Below are 24,603 nucleotides of genomic sequence, written 5' to 3' on the forward strand. Positions count from 1 at the left end.
GTCCCCCGCGCGCTCTCCAGCCTCGCGCGCCGCGCCGCGCTGCGCTCCGCTTGGCACGGCTCCGCATGCGGGGCCCGCGCGTCTCCAGAGCCGCCCGCGCAGGCAGCGCTTGATGGGGGGCAACGCCACCCTGGCCTCCGCCGCCGCCCCCGGGCAGCCCAATGTCTCCTGCACGTGCAACTGCGAGCGCTCTTTGTTCCAGAGCATGGAGATCAGTGAGTGTCCCCGCGCGCCCCGATCCCGCCCGACCCTTGGCTTCGAGTCCCTGCGCCCCGGCCAGCTAGCTGGCTGGCCTTTCGGGGGGACCCTCGCGCCGTGCGCCCCGGGTGCGCCCCCGGTGCGCCCTGGGCGCGCGCGGCTCGGCTCGGCTCGGGGCAGCTAGCTAGCTGGCGACCGGCCCGGCTTTTGTTCCCCCAGCCTTGGGGAACGCGGACCCCGGCTGGAGGATTGGAGAGCCGGTCCTGGAAGTTTCCAGTGGCTTTCTCCAGCCCTGGAGCAACTTTCCTGGGGAGTTCCGGGGAGACGGGCTGCGCCCCAGACTGTCTGGCTGGACTTGGGGGCCGCTGAGTGTCTGGGGCGCGCGTGGCGCGCGCTGTCTGTCTGCGGCTCGGAGCCCCGGTTTTTTAACCCTCCTTGTGTCTCTGGGTGTCCTTGTGTCTTGGACCTAGGGCCAGTCTGGGGACTGTCCCTCCTCGCCAGCTTGTCCCGCACCTCTAGGGATTCCCTCCGGGTGCCCCCAGGTTGTCTTTCTTTGCTGTGCGTGCGCCCAGCTGGCTAGGTGGGCACCTGGGAGGGAAAGGAAGGAAAGAAGGGAATTAGTGGGGAGGCGGTGCTGGGGCATCGTTGGGTGTCCAGGAGTCTCGAATGCCCAGCCCGCCGTGTGCTGGGGGGCTCCCCGGCCAGCGAGTGTCCCCGCCCCAGTGTGTCATTGTGTGTCTGTCCCCGGCGCACCTATAAATAGCATGTCTGGTGCGCTTGGCTGAGTCTGGCTAGGACGGTGGTCACCGATGAGTCAAAGTTCGGGGCTGTCTGTGCCCTGAAGGGGGAGGAGGTGGGCCCGCGGGGGACAGTGGGGTGGCCGGAGGTGCTGGCTGCCTCTGACCAAGCCCCTTCCTTTCCCCTTGTTTCTGTACAACCGGGCCTGTGCCGCTGCTTCTTCTGCCCTGAAGCCCACCCGGCTAGCCCTTGGGGAGTGGGCAGGTGGGTAACTCAGGCAGGCTAAGTCTGGGCTCCTTCCTTCCTCCTTCTCAGTCCTTTTAGGGGGACCACTCTGTTCTGTCTTTTCTCACCCCCCTTCTCACCTGCCAGCACCCACAAATAAGGGGCTCAGAGCCCTACCCTCCCTCCGGGCCCAGCCTGCTCCCGCCTGCCCAGCCGTGTTGGTTAGGAGAGCAGAGAGTTTGTGACTCATAATAAGCCAGTTTCCGCAGGCGGTTGCCACTTTTGGCGGCCAAGCCCGTACAGTGAGGAGCGAGAGGTAAAAATAACCCAGGGACTGTCTTTCAGGGGCAGCAGGCCCGTTGGCTTTTTCTGGGGAGAGGGTCCTTTATCTGCCTCACCCCCTTCCCTTTGGCCCTGTGCTCCCACCATGCCAGCAGAGCCTGCCCAGAACCCGAGTTTGCAGAATCAAGTTGCATTGAGCCAGAGAGAGGCCAGGGGTGAATTGGGGAGGCTCAGGAAATGCATGAGGATATCATTCAAATATGTTCACATGTGTTTGAGGAGTCTCAGCTAACCAGGTTGTTGCTGGAGAGTTTTTTCCCCATCCCCTTTCCCTAGTAAACTGACCTCAGGGCTGAGGGGACTGCCCCACACACACCTTGCGCCCACGCCGTGTCCAGCTTCCTAAGTGGGCAGACAATGTCCCCTCACACACACCCCCTTGTGCTTTGTGAGAGGACTTGGAACCACAGATTCCTTCTTGGCTTCCTTCTTTCTTTGGTACTGCTGGGGGAACCCAGAGTGCCCAGGGGGTTAGCCTCCCACTGTCTCCATCCAGGCCTGGAGGAAGAGCCTTTCAGAGGCAGGTGCAAGGTAGCTGTTGGTTACTACCACTTTTTGGGTTTTCCCAGAGAGGATGGGAGAGAGAGCCAGTCTGGAAGATTCAGGCTTTGTGCAAAATGGGGTAGGAAAGAATCGGGAGCCAAGGAAGTGAAGCCACTGAACTACCCTACCCTCGAGTGTTCCCAAGTTGTGCATTTGGAGGTTGGATGCAGCCTGGGTGTAGTGGGTGACTGTGGACTGGGCTGTGGTCAGGGCCCCCCAGCTCCCAAAGAGACCTCCCAGAGAGAGTGGACCCTGCTAGGTCCCTGCTGCCCTCTGAGCCTCAGTTTCTCCATCTGACTGTTTGAAATCTAAAACTCAGCCATCTTCCAAGATGACATTCTGGCTGATGACTTCGAAGCCTGAGTGACTTGCTGCCCACTCTCACTCACCCCTATAGTGCTGTGCATTCCTCTGTCACCCCAATTTTAGAGATGGGGGTTCCTGACTGCCCCCACATCTCCACTAGCCCAGGCTCAGGTTTGTTTCACCACCACCCTCCAGGGGAAACCAGCATTGTCTTGAACTCAGAACTGGGTCTGTAGACACTGGGCCAGAGGAAAGGAGCCCTTTGATTTGACCCTCTCGGCCCACTGGGGAGGCCCTCTCTTTGCTGCAGGGACGGCTCCGTTTCCCCGAACACACCCCATGGAAACCAGCGCTCCTGGAGGCAGCCAGGGGTCCTGGCACCAGGCTCTGGCAGCTTGAGTGACAGCCGGGACGTGGCAACCTGGTGACTTTTGAGGAAAGGCGCCTCCTGGCACGGCTCCTGCCGCTTCTGGTCACGACTCTTCCCAAATGCCCCCAGTCTTCTCCTGGTTTTGCTGGGGACCCCGGGCAGGGAGGGAGGGAGGGAGAGATGGCCATCGAACCCCAAACAGGCCAGTGGTTGTACTTTCTGCTGCCCGGTCTTCAGGGCCAGGAAGCACCCCGATACCTGGGGGGGACACACCCCACCTCCTAGCCTCTCCCTTCAGCTCCAAATGTCTGTTTACAAACCAGAGACTCTGTCTTCCAGTGCTCAAGGACTCCTGTCTCTCTGCAGTTGTTTCTCCCCAGGTCTCCCCAAAATCTCAGGGTCTACCTCAGCCTTAGAATGTCCTGGGCCCAATAATCCGGCTGTGTGTGTGTGTGTGTGTTTGTGTGTGTCTGTGTGTGTGTCCTGCATACATGTTCTGTGAGGTGGGTGTTTACAACCTCTCTGGTCTCTACCCACTGAAGAGTCCCCCATTTCCTGTATGACAGCCCACTGCAGGTGCCCGTCTATATCCTATTGCCCTTAGCAGGGTTCTGGGGCCCAGAACCACTTTTCATTCTATTGCCGGTTTCTCTTGAGTCCTGGGACCGAGCTCTCAGGCTTCGGGTTCAGCCTGGAGGTGGCAAGCCAGCCCTTGCACCCTGTGCACCCCAACCCCCGCTTTCCCGGGACTCCAGCCCACGGGCTTTCTGCCTGTCTGGGTTTTAGGTCGGGGTGCGGTCGGGTTGAGTTGCGTCTGGAATCGCAGGCCAGGCATCTGGCCAACGCTTCCCAAGAGATCTGGGGTAAGCCAGCTTTGCCGCCTGGCATGACCCGGACCCGGGGCCAGCTTAGCTCATAAGCCCGTCAGTATACGCAGCCTAATGAATTGCTTCTGCGAACACGTGTGTGGGCCCACGTGCACACGGGAACACGCACACTGACATGTGCTCACGGCCACCTTTCCTCTGTCTCTCTCTCTCTCTCTCTCTCTGGATCGGACATGGTTCTGACTTGTGCCGGGCATGTAAGCCGACAACAAAGGGAACGTGGGTACCCACTCTGCTTCCTCTCTCCTTGGGGGTTGCATTGGGGGCACTCTGTCCCCTGGAATAATGGTCATGCCAAGCTCAGACTCTGGGCGGGGGCGGGGGGGGGGGAGATTTGGGGGATTCTTGTTTGTCTTCACCATATCCCTTCCCCCTACCCAGGTATCCCAAAACACTCGCTTCCCGCCTGTCTCCAGTGAGGTCAGGGGTTTTAGAAGTTCTCTGTCTGGGCAGTTGTTCAAAGAGAAGACGAGAAATGTTCCCGAGGTGGTGGGTGAGGCACAGCCTGGGGGCCGGTGGCCTTTTCCCTTCATTGATTGCCATCCAGAGACAACGTTGCAGGCGAGGCGAGGTGGCCTCTGGGACCTGCCCAAGAAGTAACTTAGGCACTTTCGCTGCCAGCCTTCGGCTTTCCCTCCTCCCTTGCACTCCCTTGGCTTGCAGAGAGGAAGGATGGAAGCGAGGGCCCGTGTTTTTGCACTATGGAAAAGGTCTGTGCACGTGTGTGGCCATGTGTGTTGGCACACACGCTCTCATGTGTTTCTGCAGCAGCAACAGGATTTCCCCCCCACACACATTGTCCCTGGGTCCCCAAGACCCACAGAGCCTGGTTCTGGTGGCATATTCCGGACTTGGGCCCACAGGGTCCATGACTGACTTTTTTTTTCTTCTTTCTGTTTCTGGGCCCTGGGTGCTGCTGGATGTGGTGCTTGATGCCCGCATTTAAGTCCTGGCATTTGTTTCCTTTCTCGCTGTGAGAGTATCTTCCCCTGAGCCCCCCAAAATGTCCCCCAGATGTAGTCTGGCCTGCAAGCCACCGAGATCCAGAGTTGGACCATGACCAGAAGGTTGGAGACATAGGAGTCCCCCCACGTCCTCCACACCTGCTGGCTCTGTTTCCTTAGCTGGGGTATGACCCATCGTAAAGTGGGGTGACTGCAGTCATTACATGTGGGGTGCACTGAGGGACCAGAGCCGCTAATCAAAGTGGGTTCCCAGGGCATCAGACTTCTGCATCCATGATGCGACGGGGAACAGTGGTTGGAATCAGGCCTCCCTTTCTGTCTTGTGTCCTGGGTCATGCTCCAGCCCTCTATCCTGGTCCAGGTCTCCCCTTGATGCTGATGCCAGGGTGCTGGCATCTACAGAGAAAGAGAGAGAGGAGGGGGGCAGGAATGGGTGTGGAATCCAGCTTTGAAAATGGAACTTATTAAAGAGTTGTGGGTCTGGGGGCTTTCCTTTGCTGGCCAGCCCAGGTCCCCGCATCCCATCACCCAGCTCGCCTTCCTGAACCCGGTGGACTCCAGTCTGCCGCCTGCTTGGTGAGCTTCTCTCTTTCTCCCTCCCCCACCACTGACTGCCATCCCCAGGGTTCACACCCAGAGATACCCCAAGGTTCTGAAAGGTTCTGGAAGTTAGTCCCAGTGTTTTATTTTTGTTTTTGTTTTTGGGCCACACCCGGCGGTGCTCAGGGGTTACTACTGGCTCTGTGCTCAAAAATTGCTCCTGGCAGGCTTGAACCTATATGGGACCATATAGGATGCCAGGAATTGAATCCAGGTTTGTCCTGGGTCAGCTGCATGTAAGACAAATGCCCTACCGCTGTGCTATCTCTCCAGCCCCCCTGTTTTAATGTGTATTCTTTTTTTTTTTCTTTAGTTTTTGGGCCACACCCGGCGGTGCTCAGGGGTTCCTCCTGGCTGTCTGCTCAGAAATAGCTCCTGGCAGGCACGGGGCACCATGTGGGACACCGGGATTCGAACCAACCACCTTTGGTCCTGGATCGGCTGCTTGCAAGGCAAACACCGCTGTGCTATCTCTCCAGGCCCTTAATGTGTATTTTTGGGGATGAACCATGTAGAACCTCACCTTTCCAGCACATTGTGGTGAGGGTCTTGTCCTGCTCCCCAGCACCTCTGCCTGCCCCCCACAGTCATCCAACAACATGTCGTCTAAATCCACATGCCCCAGGCAAGCCCTGCTCTCCAGCCCTGGGTCTCTGTGGTACCTGGCGGGGAGAGAAAAAGGACTGGCACCTACTTGGGTGCCCCAGAATAATCCAGACAGCAGGAAGGTACTCAGCACCCTAAAGTGGGCCTGGAATGCTGCTTGTTTAATGGTAGGCACTGCAACGTCATGTTGGGGGGCACGCAGGCGGGTCAGTGGGGAATGTTCACCCCCTCTCGAGCACCAGGATGTCAGAGAGGGTGAGTCACTGGCTCAGGTCACACAGGCAGGCTGGAACAGCTTCTCTGTTGGGAGTTCGACCCGAGCTACCTGTGGGCCCCCTACACTTTCCTTGCAAGAGCTGACATTGCAGGGGTGATTTGGGGCTGGGCCCACCCGTGATGGAGATACCCACAGATCCCAGAACAGTAGGGGACCTAGCTGCCTTTCCTGACTTTCAAGTAGGGCTGTGGGAAGGGTTCTCTTGGCTCCTCCTTTTCAGGTCCCCAGCATCCCTCCCAGAGGTCAGACAGGAGGCTGCACTGGTAGTTTCCTGTTGGAAAGAACCTTCCGGTTATTTCCAGGCTCCTGTGGAATACTGCCAATGTCTGGGAGTGACTGGGCTTTGTGTGGGGCACCTGGCACCCCATCTCTGTTTAGTTAGGTCGTTCCGGCTCTCAGCACCTCGCGTCCACTCACTGCTATCCTGAGCGTGTTGACAAGGGGTCACTGGACAAAGTCCTGCCTTCTACCCAAGACGAACTGAGTGTCCTTTAGTCCCTCGTTTGTAAGGCTCGCCTCTTCTTGTATCCAGAAACAGCTTCTATTTGGGGAGGGGTGTAAATGGCATTAGGAGCTGAATGGGGCAGGGACCTGCTGCTGGTCTTGGGGTTCCTTGGGACTCAGTCTTGGGTCAGCGACTCACCCCTGCCCTCAGACCTCCAGTCAGCCATTGTGTGGAGTCCAGAAACCACTGTGTGGTTTTGATGGTGGGGAGGGGGACTGGTCCCTTTTGACCTCACCACTGAGCTTATGGGGGTGGGATAACCATGGAACCCCATTCTGTGGGTTGGTTCATGGCAGTCTGAGAACTGTGAGGCAGGAAGCCTCTGTGAGTGTGTGTGTGTGTGTGTGTGTGGGGGGGGGGGGGTTATGGAGTGCCTCAATTTCCCCAGCGGCCAGAAGCATGGTTATGGTTATGGCCCTTCTTAGGGAGCTGACATCCTGTCATCCTTTATGGGATATGGATGGGGACACTCACTGGAGGACCTCTGTCTGCCATTCAGGAGATGAGATTCTCAAGCCTGGTTTTGAGGATGGGTGAACAGTCCCCTTTGGGGGTCAGAGGTTAAAAATGTAGACTTGTATAAGCCAGAGCGGCTGACATGGGTTCAATCCTCAGCATCCCATATAGTCCCCTGAGCCTGCCCTGAGTAATTTCTGAACATACTAGATGAGGATCCAAAACCTCCCAAAGTATAGACTTGGGAGTCTATATAAAAACCGTGTGTCTCTCTCTGAATTGCCCACAAAGTGTCACATATGGGATGTGTGGAATATTTGCCTATGATGTGAACTCCTTATCCCCATGCCTATCATGGATATCCCTGGAACAGAGACTGGGTTCCCCCAGATCGATAAAATCTGGCCTTCCCAGGTGGGGGGGGTACCTGCAAGAGAAAAGGGGGAGAAATCAGTTTCTCAGCATCTCCAACCAACTAACTGCATGTTCTCCCCACTCCCCACCCATGATCTATGACGCCCCCTGGCACAGACAGGCTCTGTCATGGCTACTGCCCGTGGTGGTCAGCCTCCCTGCAATCCTGATGTTTCCCTTTTGCCAACGTCTTTCCCAGCCAGGGTGCTCTGGAGCCTGAGGGAGGTTGTCACCCCAGTTCACAGCCTCTGCCCTAGTCTTGTGGGCAATGCACCCCAGCATCTTCCCAGAGCAAGGCTCAAAATTTGCATGCAGACACCGCAAACACAATTTCTTCATCGGCCTAAGTTTTATAGCCGGCAGAAGCACTTTGATCTGAAATACCGCTGTGGATGACAGTTGAGAAGGCGTGAGAGTTTGGGGGGGGAGGGGGGAGGGAATGATGACGCGTTTCCAAACCCTGCTCTTAGGACAGGTTTTCTGTTCTTGGCCAAGTGCATTGGGAGGAACGGAAAAGCCAGTACCAAGATTTTCTGTTTGGGGGCACAGCACCTTAAAACTTGCATGGGGTTAAAATTCCAGGGTCATCCAGGAGGTAGGAACGGGGGTGGGGGGATGGAGAGGAGGGCTGTCCATTCAAGGCCCCTGATTCTCTTCCTATCTTGCAGATAGCCAAGTCACCACAGCCAGTGTGCAGAAAGGAAATGGTATCATCTCTAACTGCCTTCCTCAAAACAATTTGGCCAGCAATAATTCTGTAAACCTATGAATCAACTTTGCACAAACACCCTGAGTAATTTCTTTGTTCTTTTCTTTCTGCTTGGTAATTGGTGTCTGTAAAAGCCAAAGGTTCGGTCTTGCAGAAGGCATGATTCATTTATTGGTGTCTGTGCCTCCCCGTTATCATTCAGTGATTTCAGAATGCCGACGAGGTGAGCCCGGCATGATTCATCGGGGCACAGCGTCGCAGCTGCCACCGGGTCACGGGCACGGGGAAACTCTTGTCTGATCTCTCTGGCCCGGCAGAGATGGGGGCGTCTGGAGATGATGGAAAAGGTGTCAATTATATTGATGATTATGACCGATTTATAACACTGCTCAGCTCTGTCTATAAGCAGTCGGCAGTGCTCTCCCACTGTGGGTGGATCTGGGGGTGTTGATAGAGCCCCAAGTGGCTGGCAGGTTCAACAGCCCCCAGCCAACCTGGAACTATCTCAAGTAGAAAGACCCTAAGGGGGTCCCTCCTCTCCTTTGTCGGAAAGTCTGGAAATGGCAAAATCTCTCATCTCCAGTGTCATGGCCCATTGGCTGCTGCCTCCTATTGCTCTGAGGTGAGGTCAGAGGTCAGAGGTGAGGTGGTTGAGGTCAAGTTCTTGCTTTGGTTCTGCAACTTGTGCCCTGACCCATTAGTTCTGCTGGTTTCTGTGGCTACTTGGGCTGTGTCTGGTTTCCCGTTTGAGGGTGATTGGTGCAGCTTGCTTCAGGGTCTGTAAGTGTGATCAGGGATCCCGTTCCTCAGTGGGTCTGTGGGAATGGGGGCCCCCAGGCTTGTAAGAACTGAAATCAGCCGCACTTTGTGTTTTGGGGGATGTGTCCCCAGATAGTGGTGTCCTGCTACCTCATCTTGGCCTCAGTCCTGTTGGATATACCTGCATGGCACCCTGTGGCTGGACCCAGGCACCTTTCGTGAGCAGCATGAGGTCCACAGCTCCTCTCTTACTGCCCCCCACAAATCAGATGCTGCTTCTTCCTAGGTCCAGGTCCCTACCCTGGTGGGGCTCCTTGACACCTGTAACACCAGTCTGGGTACAGAGTGGACTTGAGGAATGGATGATGCATGGAGATGTGAGGTTCACGTCAGGAAAACTGGGGGTGGTCTGTGCAGGGACACGCGTATGTGGAGGGGGTCCTGGGTTGGCACCAGGCTTTGCATACCCCTGGGCCCTCCTATGGAGGATGCTCATGGCCTTTCTGGGGTTATCAGCACATGCAAAAACGGGGGTGCCCGCTTTTAGATTTCATGGTGAAGACCACCAACAGCCCCCCTAAACTTGGGGTTCTCAAGTCCCTGAGTCTCAGGAGCCACCTCTGGCCCTGATGTCTGAGGGGACCCATCCAGTGCAACACAGCACCCCCTTAGCAAAGAGGGGTACACTGCCCTCTGCCCAGAGCAGAATTAGAGGTTATGCTCTGGAGAAGTCCCATCTTGAAAGTGGGTGGGACCAAGGCCTTGGGGAGTCCTCTGTCCATGGTCCTCCCCCTCCTCCTGCCTGATCTCAGCTCTAGATCAGAGCTGCTAAATAGGGCTTGGGCAAGGGGTACCAACCTGTGGCATTATAGCCAGCCCCTTCTCCCTGTGGGTTCTGGGTGCACAGGCTGGTGGTCACTGCATGTGGCCACACTGCATGTGACCTTCTTGTGATTGAGGTCCAGGCACCAGCATTGCTACTCTCATCTGCAGCTCCGGGACCCCCATTCAGTGCTTAGGACACTGTTGGGGTTTGGTGGAGGAGCTGTGGGGTTCGAGCCACACCCAGGAGCGCTCAGGCCCTTCTTCATTGTTTGTCTCTCCTGCCTCACATCTCTTTCATGTAGAGCAAAGACAGATGGGGGACAAGTGGGGAATGTAGGTTTTCTTTGTATTTTGTTTTTAAATTTCTTTTCTTTTTTCCCCATTTTTGGGGGCTACATCCAACAGTGCTCAAGGGTTACTCCTGCCTCAGGCTCAGAAATCTCTCCTGGCAGGCTCGGGGAACCAAATGGGATACCGGGGATCGAACCCGGGTCTGTCCGGGCCTGGAATATAAATTTTTCTTCGTGCCTGAGCCCACCTTAGGTTCAGAGCTTGCCCTCACCAAATCTTCTGACCTTGCATGAGCAGTTGCCTGTACTGGTCTTGGGGCAGGAGACGGCTACCCTAATAAGACTGAATGTCCCAGGCATGCCGTTTCTCAACCCTGGTACCCTAGGGCACCCTGTTTCCTCACACTGTCGTTCTCATTTCTTCCCTGTGAACATGTCCTCATGGGAGAGAGAAGGTAGAAGGCGGCTGCACCCTCTTTTCCCTGCAGCCAGGGAAAAGTTTTATGATGCCCTAAGCCCCTCCAGTGGGTCCTTGCCAACCTGCTTGCCAGGCACCGATTGTCACTCAGCCCCCCTCATCTCCCAGCTGAGCTCCGCCTCTTCCACGAAGATCCCCCGGAGTGTGACATGGGCATTGGACTGGCCTTTCCTGGCTCTTGGTGGCCATCCTGGCACTGAGAGCTGCTGTGTCGCAGTGACACAGGTTTGTCACTGCTGGGGGCCTGTTGACAGGACCCCGAGTCCCAGCCAGAAGGACCCAACCAGCAACTCTGCCCCGATGGGCCGGCCCCACCCGCCACTGCTGGCAGCTGCCGACCCACCTCACCTGGTCCACATTCCTTCCGCAGGAATGAGGATGTGGGTGACCCCAGACAGGCATGAATCATGTCTGGAGGAAGGTGGTTACTCAGAGCCCTGAGCACCGGGGCTGCCGGGACCCAGGCAAACCTCTTCGGGGAAGCAAGGAGCCAGCCAGATGGGGTTCCCCTGTCCTGAGAAAACCCGAATTATCTATCACCCAGGCCGCTGCAGAGTCAGCACTGTGTCCCCCGGAACCCGACTCTTCTCCTGCAAGATGGAGCATCCCACATGGTCTGGCTTCTCTGTGTCCAGCTGCCCAGGGCAGTGGCTCCGACCAGACCCATTTTTCAGGCTGGCAAAGCAGGGCTTCTCCTGCAATCTCTCTCTCTCTCTCTCTCTCTCTCTCTCTCTCTCTCTCTCTCTCTCTCTCTCTCTCTCTTCCCCCCCACTCCATTGCTGCTGTATCTGGAGGCTAAGGCCCTGTCCAGGTCACCTACAAAGTCTAGAGGCATCTTAGGCCAGAGTGGAGGGTGGATGGTAGCAGAACCATGGGTGTGGCCAGTGGCGTTCAACTTCTGGCTTCTGGCGTGAGAAGTGGAGAAAGTAGATGAGTGAGTTTTTTCCAGTCTCTACCATGTGAGCCGACCCAGGGAAACAGGGGTCGATTGGATGTTGAGTGGAGACTTCTGGTTCTTCCCGTGGCAGGTGGAAAAATTGGTATTTCTTCTGGTGACAGTGGGTACCACTGAGAGTTCTAGGTGTTTAGTAACACACGCACGACCACATAGGTCGCTTTTATCCAGGGACCAGGCAATGCTCTGGGGATCCAGGAAGTCAAGGCTGGCAGAGCTGTGGGCTCTTCAGGCAGTCTGGACAGCTTGTTCTGGGTGGCACTGAGGATAGGGCATATCCCTGGTGGGGTGGCCTTGCTCTCTGGTTGTCCTGCAGCCACTGTGCCTGGTGTGTGACCAGAATTCCTGGTTATATGGTGGTGCTCTGAGTCCACAGGGCCCCTGGCTCACCAACTGCCTTGTTTTCTGATCCCTGATTTTGGTTCCGGGAAGAGGGAGATACTGAGGGCCCATGTGTCTGGGCCTGCAGGGCCCCTCCCGCTGGTAGCAGAGACCTCAGGGTGGGGGCGTTGTGCGTGTCTGGCACCGGCTTGGCTGAGCTCTGCCTATTTCTGCTTGTTTGGCAATGTTCGGGGGACCCTCACTACTACCACTGTGCCCAGGCTTCCTGCGTGCTAAGCCAGCAAGTTTTTCACCAAGTGAGCGCCGCCTCCTAGAGCTCCAGCTCATGGTTTTTATTTTAATTAATTAATTTTTGGGTTTTCTTGGTGGGGGGGGCTGTTACATCACACCTGGCGGTGCTCAGGGGTTCCTCCTGGCTCTACGCTCAGAAATCACTCATGGCAGGCTTGGGAGACCATATGGGATGCCGTCCTACTGCAGGCAAGGCAAATGCCCTACCTTCATGCTATCTCTCCGGCCCCAATTTTTTTGCTTTTGATTTTTGGGGCACTCTGCGGTGCTCGGGGGTTAGTTACTCTTGGCTCTGCATTTGGGATCCACTCCCAGCAGGCTCAGGGAGCTATATGGGAGGCTGGCGCTGAACCCGGGTCTGACGAATGCTCTCCCCACAGTGCTATCACTCTGGCCCCAGTTCTTGGCTTTTAAACCGTTTGGTGGGGCCAGGGGCAGAGGGAGAAGCACTCCAGGAAGCTCTCCCAGGGAAGGGGGCACCACCAGGGAGGGCTGCCGTGGGTGGGGCCGGTCCCACTGGAGGCCTCAGATGGACTCCGCCTGGCAGATGCCCCAGGCACAGATGTTGTCCCACCCTTGGCACAGCCAGACCGCCTTCTGCCTGACCACCTGTCTAGGAATTTTTATTGCAGCCTGTGGAGGTGTTGCAGCTAGGCTGGAATGTGAGCGAGCCTGGTGTGTGTGCGTGTGTGTGTGTGTGTGTGTGTGTGTGTGTGTGTTTGAGAGAGAGAGAGAGGTTGTGTGTGCTTGTACACGCCTGTATAGACTGTGTCTGTGAGTGCACGCACAAATGCCAGTGGGAAGACCAGAAGGTAGGGCCCAGTTCAAATGGTCAGGGTGGGTTCTATAAAGCCCTGACCCCCTGGGGTCCTGATGGGGTGGGGTCTGGGATGGTCCTGTGGGTTTGTTAGGGTGTGTGAGCCAGGAGCTCAGGTTGTGTTCGCCCCTGCACCCCTGCCTCTGCCTGGGTTCTGTCCTGCCCCCCCTGGTTCATGGGCAGGGCTCCATACTGCCCTTGGCTCTCGCAGTGGGTGCTGGGCAAACCAGCCAGTCTCCTGCTCCCTGGTGAGGACTGTGGGAGTCCTGGGGAACTTGTGGATCTGGGGGTGCTAAGGGGCCCCTGCCACTTCCTGTCGTTTCTTCCGTCCCTCCTTCCCCCTCCCTCCCTCCCTCCCTCCCTCCCTCCCTCCCTCCCTCCCTCCCTCCCTCCCTCCCTCCCTCCCTCCCTCCTTTCTTTCTTTCTTTCTTTCTTTCTTTCTTTCTTTCTTTCTTTCTTTCTTTCTTTCTTTCTTTCTTTCTTTCTTTCTTTCTTTCTTTCTTTCTTTCTTTCTTTCTTTCTTTCTTTCTTTCTTTCTTGACCTTGTGGATCTGGGGGTGCTAAGGGGCCCCTGCCACTTCCTGTCGTTTCTTCCGTCCCTCCTTCCCCCTCCCTCCCTCCCTCCCTCCCTCCCTCCCTCCCTCCCTCCCTCCCTCCCTCCTTCTTTCTTTCTTTCTTTCTTTCTTTCTTTCTTTCTTTCTTTCTTTCTTTTCTTTCTTTCTTTCTTTCTTTCTTTCTTTCTTGCTTGCTTGCTTGCTTGCTTGCTTGCTTTCTTGCTTGCTTGCTTGCTTGCTTTCTTGCTTTCCTTCTTGCTTTCTTTCTAAAGCACAGCCCTGGACTATTTACCCAGGAGCAGAGCGTAGCTGTGGGGTGTGGTGACCCCCAGATTCTGAGGGAGCATGATGGAAGCTTGTGGAAATCAGTAGTAACTGTGAGTGAAGGGTACCCTCCTGCTGGCAGCTGGGGGTCCCCGATTCTAGCCTGTCAGCCCCAGTATCTGCCCTGGGCCCCTGATCTGGACAGACCTGCCCTCATGTATAAGAAGCCTGCCAGGTGCTAGAGGCACAGCTGTGTGTGGGGACAGGAGGCCCCATGTCAAGGCGTCCCAGTCACTGCTCTCTGATGGCCTCTACTCTCAGGGCAGGGCTTCGTTTGACTCCATGTGACCAGGTTGGGGATTCCCAGGAGAGATACTGTGAAAGCTCAGGGCAGGTGTGAGCCCCCTTTGGGGATGTTCATGGCTTCTTAGGGTGTCTTCCTGCCCTCCACACTGACCTCAACCAGGGCAGGGCAGGGGATCGGCTCTCTGGGGCTCCCTGGGCACCTCTCACATTAGCTATGGCCCCCAGGCACTTGTTTTTGATGTTTTTTGAGGTTTGGGTGACACCTGGCAGTGTTCAGGGTTTTTTTTTTTTTTCCTCACTCTGAGCTCAGGAATCCCTCCTGGCAAGCTTGGGGGAGCATATAAGATGGGATACAGAGAGATCAAACCCAGGTCAGCTGCATGCAAGGCAAATGCTTTTACCCTCTGTGCTATCGCTCTGGATTACCCACCCCATCCAACCCCGCCCCAGCACTTGTGAGCAGACAGGTGGACAGATGGACGTTTCATCATCATGCATGGCCCCAACTCAGCCCCCAGAAAGGGCTTCATGGGGAGGGCTGGGAGCTCCCTAAGAGCCTTGGGGGCCTGTTGGGTGGGTGGGTTTTAGCATCTTTCCTGAGTCTGGTTTCCTCTTTCACACAGTGTTTCCAATGAGTTTGCTCCATGGAGACCTGCAGTGTAGACCTACTATGTGTGGCCGGCTATGAAGGCCTACTTTTTGTTTGTTTGTTTGCTTTTTGGGGCCACACCCGGTGATGTTCAGGGTTTATTCCTGGCTATGCACTTAGAAATCGCTCCTAGCTTGGGGGACCATATGGGACCCCAAGGATCGAACCGAGGTTTGTCCTGGATCAGTCGTGTGCAAGGCAAATGCCCTACTGCTTGTGGCACTGCTCTGGCAGTGTGTGAAGGCCTGCTTTGTGTGGGGACCCATATTGTGGACCTACTGTGTGCGTTCAGCTGTGCAAGGCCTATTTGGGCCAAGAAGGAGCAGAGATGGAGCTGCTGTCGCTGGGAGTCTGTGATTCCGCTTTCAACCAGCCTCAGCCACAGATGCTGCAGTGGGGACACAGAGAGACACAGACATCTCATCTGTGAGTCCCGGCACCTCACAGAATGGGTCTATCCAGGGTTTGGCCAGCCCCTCAGCCTTTCTGCCCAGGATCTGATTTCCTTTCTCCTCTATCCAGGGGTCAGGCCATGCAGTCCCTATGGCAGAGAACTCGGCACTTCCCAGCACCCCTTTCCCAGTGTCCTCTGCTCCATTGGAAGACAAGTGTCCGGGTCCCAGTGCCACAGATCCACAGACTACACAGCTGCTCTGCAGGGCTCAGTGGGGGCGGATTCAGGCTGCAGAGCATCTGTCTGGGGACTTGGAAATTCCCCCAGCTGGGCCCCAGCCATTGGAAGTCTTGTTCCCTGCCTGGCTGCCTGCCTGAGGCCCGCCCCAGGCCGCCTCTTCTCCCCTGGAAGTGGGGTGCGGGGATGGGACAGTCGTCGTGGCCACCTTGGCCAAGGGTAGTGGCTATTGGGGGTGGCCTGCCCAGTGCCTTGAGAGGGCAGATCCATCTCCTGCATGTGCAGTGGGGATCACAAGCCCCTACGGGTGAACCTGAGTGGGGCAGGGACTTGGAGTCCCCACCAGAAACCACTTCCACCATCTAGAACAGGGGTCTCAAACTCAATTTACCTGGGGGCTGCAAGAGGCAAAGTCGGGGTGAAACAGGGCTGTAAAAGGGATTTCACAAAAAGTAAGCAAATAATCGAGAATACTGCGATATTTGAAGGCTGGCCACAGGCCACAAAATGTTGTATGGAGGGCCGCAAACGGCCCGTCGGCCTCGAGTTTGAGACCCCTGATCTAGAACATAACTCCAGGGGCTGGAGAGATAACACAGCAGTAGGGCGTTTGCCTTGCACGTGGACAACCCAGGATGGACCTGGGTTCAATTCCCAGCATTCCATATGATCCTTTGAGCCTGCCAGGAGAGATTTCTGAGCGCAGAGCCAGGAGCAACTCCTGGGCCCTACCGGGTGTGACCCCCCCATAAAAAGAACATATCTTTATGACCTGCTGACCTCTCTTCACTGGGCAGGAAGACACAGGACACTCGCAATTGACCGTGGTATTGTGCCCATTGGGTCAATGCCTGATGCTGCTCACCACATAAAAACCAGCTGGGGGCATTTCCCAAGCTGAACTTTAGCCACATACTGGTCTTGGCATGGAAACTCAGGTCTCCTCTCGCCACCCAGTGCCATCCTCTCTGCCCAGGGGCCCAGAAACATAATCTCTAATTGTCCATCCAGACCTGAGTCAGGTTGCTTGTTGGGGAGCCTTTTGAGCTGGAGGCCCAAGGGTATGGAAGTGCTCAGAGAGCGGGCCAGGACCAAGAATGAGAGAAGAGAGGGGCATCAGCTGTTGCCAGTGGGCGCTTGGTCCGCCTGCAGCCAGCGGGTATAGCATGAGAAAGTGGGTCCCTTTGGTCCCAGCGCCATCCAACTGTCTGGATGGTGTGACCACCCACAGCTGGTGTCCACGCCCAGACCATGCTGCGAATAGGAAGCCAGACCCAGGGATAGTGCCCAGCCAAGAGGGACATTCCAGGGCGAGAGAACCCCAAAGCTCTCACTGGAAGGTGAAGGCAAACCTGAGGTCACTGGGTGTCTGTGATAGTAGACTCGGGTGTCTGTAATATACTCAGGGTCGTTGTGTATATTTGATGATAGTGCCAGATGCGTTGTGTGTCTGTCATTATAGACCTGGGGTACTGGTTTTCTCTGAGGCTAACATCCTCACTGGGTCTGTGAGGACAGACATGTGTCATTGAGTGTCTGTGACCTTAAACTCGGGTTATGTTTTTTTGTTTGTATTTTGTTTTTTGTTTTGCTTTTTTAGTTTGTTTTTTTTTTGGTTTTTGGGCCACACCTGGTGATGCTCAGGGGTTACTCCTGGCTGTCTACTCAGAAATAGCTCCTGGCAGGCACGGGGGACCATATGGGACACTGGGATTTGAACCAACCACCTTAGGTCTGGATTGGCTGCTTGCAAGGCAAACACCGCTGTGCTATCTCTCTGGGCCCTGTTTTTTGTTTTTTTAGGGCCATACCTGGTGGCACTCAGTGGTTCCTCCTGGCTTTGCACTCAGATTGTTCCTGACAGACTCACAGATATGGGATGCTGGGGATCAAACCCGGGTCTATCCTAGGTCAGCAGCATGCAAGGCAAATTCCCTACCGCTGTGCTTGCACTCCAACCTCAGACTCAGCTTCTGGGTTTCTGGGAGTGCAGACCTGGGGTCATTTTGTCTGTGATCTCAGATTCAAGGTCACTGAGTTTCTATCCAGGCAGACCTGGATATACACTCGAAAGAAGGAACTTCTGCTTCATGCTCATGTTTCTGCTGGCCTGAAACTTCATGTTTCTACTGGCCTATGCCTCGGTGGCCTTCTCAGAATGGACAGAGCCTAGTGATGGTCCCCAGGAGATCCTGTAGCTTTCAGCTGGCCTGTGCATGGCCAGGTGCTGGACAGGTATGTTCAGACTTTGCTCTGTGTCCATGAACCTGATGGGTGTTAGTGTGTCTGAATTGCCCCAGCCTGCCTGGTTTCCGCTGATGGGAGAAGTGATACTGTAAGGTCAATGAAGTGTGTGCACGCTTCTGGAAAGATGTGTAGATATGTTGGCATGTGCAGGTCAGTGCGTGTGACTACAGGTGTATGTAGTTGTGAGTTGTGAGGTTTAGGTTATGCATTCCGAGAATGCACAGCAGTGTGTGTGTCTCTGAGTGGAAACACATGTATTCGTAGGCCTTTGTGTTAGTGTGTGTTTGTATGTGAGAGTGTTATTGTGACTGTGTTTTTGTGTGTGTGAATATTGAATATTTGTGAGTGTGAATGTGAGAATGTGATAGTGTGTTTGTGAACACGTGTGGCTGAGAGTGTGACAGTGTGTTTCTGTGTGCATGAGTGTATGTGCTGCCGTCCCTCACCTTCCCTTCCCCTCTTCCCCTGAAGGCCCCTCATAGCCCCTCTGTGCTGACCCAGCCTTGGGAAGAAGTCAGGGTTCATTCAGGTGTGTGTGTGGGCGGATGGAACCTTGTGGTGCTCTCATGCTTCTGGCCAAGGTTGGGGTTCGCTCTGGGATCCTGAGGAGCTGCAGTGGTGAGAGCAGGAGGGAGCAGACTTGCCCCACAGACACTGGACAGACAGGAATAGAAGCCACCCAAAGCCTGTTGGAGGAACCTTGCTTTTCATTTGTTGTTTGATTTGGGGACCACACTCAGCAGTATTCAGGGAGCTGCTCCTGGCTTGGTAATTCAGGGGTCACTCTTGCAGTTCCAGGGATCGAACCTGCAAAGCTCATACTCAGCCCATGAAGAGAGGACCTTGATTCCTGTCCCAGACTCATACCTCGCTGAGAGGAAAGTGACTTAGCTCTAGGCCCCAATGGGATGGGATTGAGGGGCCTGGGGGAGGGCATTGTGACCCCCTGGCCCGACACCCTGATCATACCCTGCAGAAATCTCCATGCCAACCCATCACAGGGGTAGTTGGAATCAGAAATTGCCTCTGCTCTGGGCAGTGGCCTCAGCTGGGGACACTAGTCCTTGGTGTCTTTGTACCCATGGGAATGGCCATAATGTATGCAGAGGCAGGGGGTCCTTCACTCTTCCTTGTCCTCCAGGATTCATATCTGGGTGATTAGGCTCACCCTAAATGGAGCCCAGACGACAGGGAAGTGACAGTAGGACAGCGAGGAAGGCACTTGCCTTACATGAGGGTCACCTGGGTTCAATTCCTGGCATCCATTTATTTCTCCAAGCACTACCAGGAGAGGTTTCCTGAGCGCAGAGCCGGGAGTAGCCCCTGAGCACCGCCAGGTGTGGCCCTAAACCAAAAGGACAAAAATAAGAGTGAGTGAATAAAAATGAAGTGTGGGGAACCAAAGGCAATGGGCGAGAACATTTAAGTTGCAATCTGCAGGCGGCCCGTGGTCCCCCCTGTCTCCCCAGGGTTTGGGGAATCCCCCTAACAGGGCTAGGAGATGTGGGGCGCACGGGTAGGTTCCAGTGCAGAGTAGCAGACTGTCAGTAGGTGTATCTCCTGTGAGACACTGGGACCTTGTTTACGGGTGAAGAAAATGAGGCACACGCAATGGAGCCACTGAGTGTGGGTGAGTCTTGTGGCCCCATGGCAGGGGTCAGCCCACCTGCTCTGGCTTCCCTCCTCCCATTCCCCAACTCCCAATGTGATTACCTGAATAAATAGGGGTACTCGTTTGAGGGGGGCTCTCTGAGCTCACGAGGGCCCTTTCGTGGGCCTCTCCGTGGCATGCAGAGGGTTCCTTCTGCCAGCAGCCAAGCTGGAGGTGAGCCCAGCCGCCTCCCACGAACCCTCTATTTGGCCCTGCCGGCCCCTCCCTGAGAGTGTCCCTCTCTACACCCCAAGAGGGAAGCCAAGCCGCCTATGCCTGGAGGCTGAGGAACCCCCTTGTCAGTTAGGACCTTGTGAGCCAGAGGAGCTGGGCTGGCCCCCACACTCACCACGCAAGAGGCTTCTCCTGCCGTCCTGGGAACCCTCCCACACCTCCTGGCACCCCATCCCACCCCCCAACCCCCGTCCGGACCTGGGCCAGAGCAGACAGATAAGTTAGCATTTCATTTCAGTCCCTCTGACAAATGGTTCCAGACGGAGAAAGCCATCCTCCATCTGCAAAGGGCCACTTTGTCAGCGCGTCTCTGGGCACTGTAAAAAGTCCTTTGTTATCTGTGTCTAGACAGCCCGCCAGCGGGATATTTGGTCTGCGCAAGGGAGGGAGATCTGACAAGGTGGAATCCATTTACTACATTATTTAAAGCTGCATTTCAAAACACTTGCTCACGAGACACCAGAGACCGCCGCCCCCGGCCCAGTCCTCGCCAGAGAGGTGATGGCTCCCCGCGATTGGACGCCCGCACATGCCGGCTTTCTCTGACTCTTGGGGTCCCCCCTGAAACGCAGCTCGCCTCCTGGCAGCATCTTTGTGTTGGTGACACCTTAACTTGTCTGCTCTAATTTTATACCATCGCCAGAGAATGTGTGCTCAGGGGGGGCTGGTCTGCTCCTGGGAAGGGTTTCCAAGAGACCCTGAATGCCTAGTGCTGGGTACTTGGATGGGGGTGCAGAGGACACATACAGGTCTCCACAATCAAAAAGCAGGCTGACTTTATCAAGGATGAAATTGTTGGGGGCAGCCTGCTAGGGCCCGAAGTTTGCGGGATTCTGGTGGGACCACCGTTAGCCTCGTTACCATGGTAACAAGCCTCTGGGTACCAGAATGGGGGGGGGGGCTGAGCTCAAGGTGCTGGGTTATCTCTGAGAACCGAGATGCCCAGCCGTCCACACTGCCAACCCATGGGGAGGACACGAATCACTTTATTCCAAGCCTTCAGGGAGGATGGGGATGGGGTCCTTTGTACTAGGGACACTGAAGGAACAGGGGGTGTGTCCAGCCATGCAGCTCTACCCCTGCTGAACCCCCAGTGGGTGTGGGGAGAAGGCAGCTACCAGATGTCTCCTTGTTCCTTAGCCAAGCAAATGCTTCTTATTAATCTGCTTTGGGGACGGATTTTTTAGGGTGCGGTGTTCAGGCCACTTAGTTGGAGTGTACCCCCAAACTTCCTGATTTCTCCCCCTAGAAATTTCACCTCCTTACAGGTGTCCTGTTCTCCCACTGCTGGCTTAGTCAATCAAAACAGAGATACCAGGGGCAGCAGGGTGGTGTTTGCGCCCCTCCACCTTCGTTTTCGGCCCAAGCCCTGGAGGTTTCTCACCACTCCCCATAGCTACAGTGCCCACAGAATTCCCAAGCAGACTGAGAAACTGGTGGGTGTTTTTTGTGTGGAGGGTTGGGGGAATCAGACCGGACCTTCAGACATGCCAGCCAAGTGCCAGATGGCCATGCAGGGCTTTGGAAAGGTGCCACGCTGTGGACAGGGCAGCGCCTGTTGGGGTCAGTCCTCCTGGTCGGTCCACACAGGAAGCACCCGGGAGGGGGGCCAGACTTTCAGACTGGCAGGCGACTGTGCTGCCTTTGACCTAATTCAGGGAAAAGGGTTATATTAACCCATTGCATGAGCTCTTCCCAGCAAGTCAGAAACGGGGGGCTTGGCTGAAGTTGGATCCACCTTTGTTTTGCTTAGATCATGATCTCAGTGCTTTCTCTTTTAAAGATTTCCAGGTCTGGAGCCATAGGGATAGCACAGTGGGTAGGGCTATTTGCTTTGCATGCAGTCGAAATGGTTCGATCCCCAGCATCCCATATGGTCCCCAAGCACTGCCAGGAATCAATCCTTGAGCCTAACCCTGATATCGGAGCACCACCAGGTATAACCCCCAAATAAACCAGTGCACCCTTCTTCTCGCACCCCAGCAGAGAATGACCCCAAAACAGAACCAGTTGTGGGGATTCAAAGCAGATTGGGACTTCTTTTCATTTGCCCTCACACACGGCAATGCTCAGGGCAGACTCCTGTCATGTACTCAGGGATCGAGCCCTCCTGGAGGGACTTAAGGAATCACACGTGTTGCTGGAAATCGAACCCAGGTAAGGCACAAGCAAGGCAAGACACAGCTTGCCCCTGTACCCGAAAAGGTTTTAATGGAGAAGGGCAGGCTCCACCTTCGCAATGCTGTTACCCCATCTAGTTGTCCAACAGCCCTGTGTCAGGCAGTGAGGGAGATTGTGTCCCAGCTTGCATGAAAATATGGAGTCCTGGACCGGAGAGATAGCATGGAGGTAGGATATTTGCCTTGCATGCAGAAGGACAGTGGTTCGAATCCCGGCATCCCATATGGTCCCCCAAGCCTGCCAGGAGCGATTTCTCTGAGCATAGAGCCAGGAGGAACCCCTGAGTGCTGCCGGGTGTGACTCAGAAACCAAAAAAAAAAAAAAAGAAAATATGGGGTCCTACTGTATGGACCATCACCAAGCTCAGAAGCAGGTTCCCCAGGAGTGCGGTGAGTTGATATGGGGGCCAAGTCCATGGTTGGAAGCAAAATATTGTAATTTATCTAGGGTTGGGAAGGAGGCACTCCTGGGGGACCCTGGATGGACAGCCAGCCCCTCACGCTCCACTCTTGCTGCTCACAAACGTGTGAGAAATTTCTCTCTCTCTCTCTCTCTCTCTCTCTCTCTCTCTCTCTCTCTCTCTCTCTCTCTCTCTCTCTCTCTCTCTCTCTCTCTCTCTCTCTCAGCCTAAGCCAATGGCAGAACCCTTTGGGTTCCTATTATCACAGCCCCTCTGTACAGCCGGGCCCAGAGAACTCTGGGTGTTAGGAAGGAAGTGGATGGTGTGAAGTGGGGTGGCCTTGGCCCAGAGAGGTTTCTGCCACTGTGCTACCCCCAGGGATAGAAGACTTGTGCCAGAGAGCTGGGAATCTTCCCTGGCACCTCTCTACTGAACTTGGGGATTGTGGGGTTGTTGGAGTTTAAGGGAGACCCAGGGCTATGTATCCCCTGTAGATCTGTGTTTTGTTTTGATTTTTGGGCCATACCCGGCGGCACTCAGGGGTCACTCCTGGCTCTTTGCTCAGAAATTGCTTCTGGCACAGAGGACCATATGGGAAGTCAGGGATCGAATCTGTTGCAAGTCAGCCCTTGATGGGGTTGATTGATGGAGGGATGGAGGATGAGGTCTTTCCCCTCCAGCTCGGAGCACGCATCTGCCACCCTGTTCAGCCGGCGGTTCCGAGGTAAAGTGGCGGGTAAAAGGCTAGCAGACAGTCAGGTTTGTGAAAATATCAGCTTTATTCGGTGGACAAGACTGAAGCCAAAAGCCTCAGCATCAGTTCCAGCCAAAAAGCCCTTCGCCTTCCACAGACCCTTGCTTTTATCCCCCAGAATCAGGTACCACCCAATGGTGGGATCAGGTACCACCCTAGGGTGGGGGCAGAATGCCAGGTCACACCCTAGGATAGGGCACAATCACCGATCAGGGTAGGGTCAGTAACATAATAATCCCATTGAAATGTTAACATACACAACAGAACCCATGTCGCCCTGGGTCAGCCACATGCAAGGCAAACACCCTAGCACTGTGCTGCCACTCCAGCCCCAATTCCCTATAGATCAGGCAGAGAGCAAAGCCCCCAGTGTCTGGGGCTAAGAATCAGAGAAGGGGGCCGGGAAGGTGGCGCTAGAGGTAAGGTCTTCCTTACAAGCGCTAGCCAAGGAACGAACCACGGTTCGATCCCCCGGCGTCCCATATAGTCCCCCCAAGCCAGGGGCGATTTCTGAGCACTTTGCCAGGAGTAACCCCTGAGCGTCAAATGGCTGTGGCCCAAAAACCAAAAAAAGAATCAGAGAGGACCAGAGTCAGAATTTGCTCTGAACACTACAGGGTTTGCTCCTACCCAATCCACCTGCCTCCCCTGGGGCAGGCAGCAGGCAATTTTGCAATTCCTTCCTTCAGGGCATCTGTGGATGCCTCTGGGCCTGTGCGCCCGACCCAGAGCACAGCGACCACTCCTACCTTCTGAGCTCAGAATCCACAGCCAGACTGAGAGAAAGCTGCCACCCAGGGCTGGCAGTGGGATTTGATAATCTTATCTGAGATTAGACAGAGTGGGGTTCAGGTTTGGATAAAACCAGCACACATAACTGGACAGAGACTCTTCCTGGGATTAGGTGGAGCGGTCCCAGCACTGCTGGTGGCCATTTCTAGGCTAGAGCAATAACCAGCCACCCTCTGGCTCCTTGCCCTGGGGGCCTTGAGGACCCTGTGCCAGGCACTTCTTTTTTGGGGGGGGGGGGTCTGTCACCTGCTCTGGTGCATAACTGAGCATCTTCTTTGGGCTGGGCCTCCCCTTCCCTGGTGAGGATAGGGAGATTTTGCCAGATGGCCCCATGGGACATGCTCTGCTCCCCAAGGCCTGGCGGGGGGTGTGGGCAGGCTGGCAGGATCCCTGCGGCACTCCATGGCACACTCACCCTTCACACCCACGCAGAGTCCTAGGGCTGGTGAGCAGAGCTGTGAGCGCCAGTCTCCAGATGTGGGGTCCCTGCCCCCTACATTGCTCTGGCTCTGGGCTGTTCCCTCCTCCCTTCTACTCTTTTGTTTTGGTGGGGGGTGTTTGGTTTGGGGTCACACTCGGCGGCACTCAGAGGTTACTCCTGGCTCAATCAGAAATTGTTCCTGGCAGACTCGATGGATCATATGGGATACAGGGGTTCAAACCACAGTTCGTTCTGGACCGGCTGTGTGCAGGCCAAATGCCCTACTGCTGTGCTATCTCTCCGGCCCTCTCCCTTTCACTCTTTTCTCTTCAGGCCCATGTTAGGTGTTCCCCTCTGCTGTTTCTCCAAGACCAGCACCCAATAGACTTGGCTGGCTTTCCCATGGTTTCATGTGTGTACCCCATTTCCCTTTTCACCTCCCCAACCTGGTTTAACTTAGCTCCAGATTTGTGGAACTGGAAGGGAAGAAAGTTGGGATGCAAGAGGATGACTGTCGTCCCCACCCAAAGCTGAGTACAGACCTTGGACGTGATATAGGGGACTGTGGGGCAGCAGGGCTGAGTTTCTGGGTTACCTGGGGATTCCAACACACTATTTGGG

At 55.4% G+C, this 24,603-nt stretch overlaps 1 protein-coding gene across 1 annotated transcript in view; it reads left to right on the forward strand.

Moving 5' to 3' along the window:
* The window catches only part of PMEPA1 (prostate transmembrane protein, androgen induced 1), a 43,386-nt gene that overhangs the window by 3,281 nt on the left and 15,502 nt on the right, over positions 1 to 24,603 (forward strand). The window contains exon 4 of the mRNA XM_049777037.1: positions 21 to 215. Coding sequence (XP_049632994.1) covers positions 21 to 215 — 195 coding nt within the window. The remainder of the gene's footprint in view (positions 1 to 20; positions 216 to 24,603) is intronic.

This window comes from Suncus etruscus, chromosome 7 (assembly GCF_024139225.1).
Source record: "Suncus etruscus isolate mSunEtr1 chromosome 7, mSunEtr1.pri.cur, whole genome shotgun sequence".
NCBI classification, from domain to species: domain Eukaryota; kingdom Metazoa; phylum Chordata; class Mammalia; order Eulipotyphla; family Soricidae; genus Suncus; species Suncus etruscus.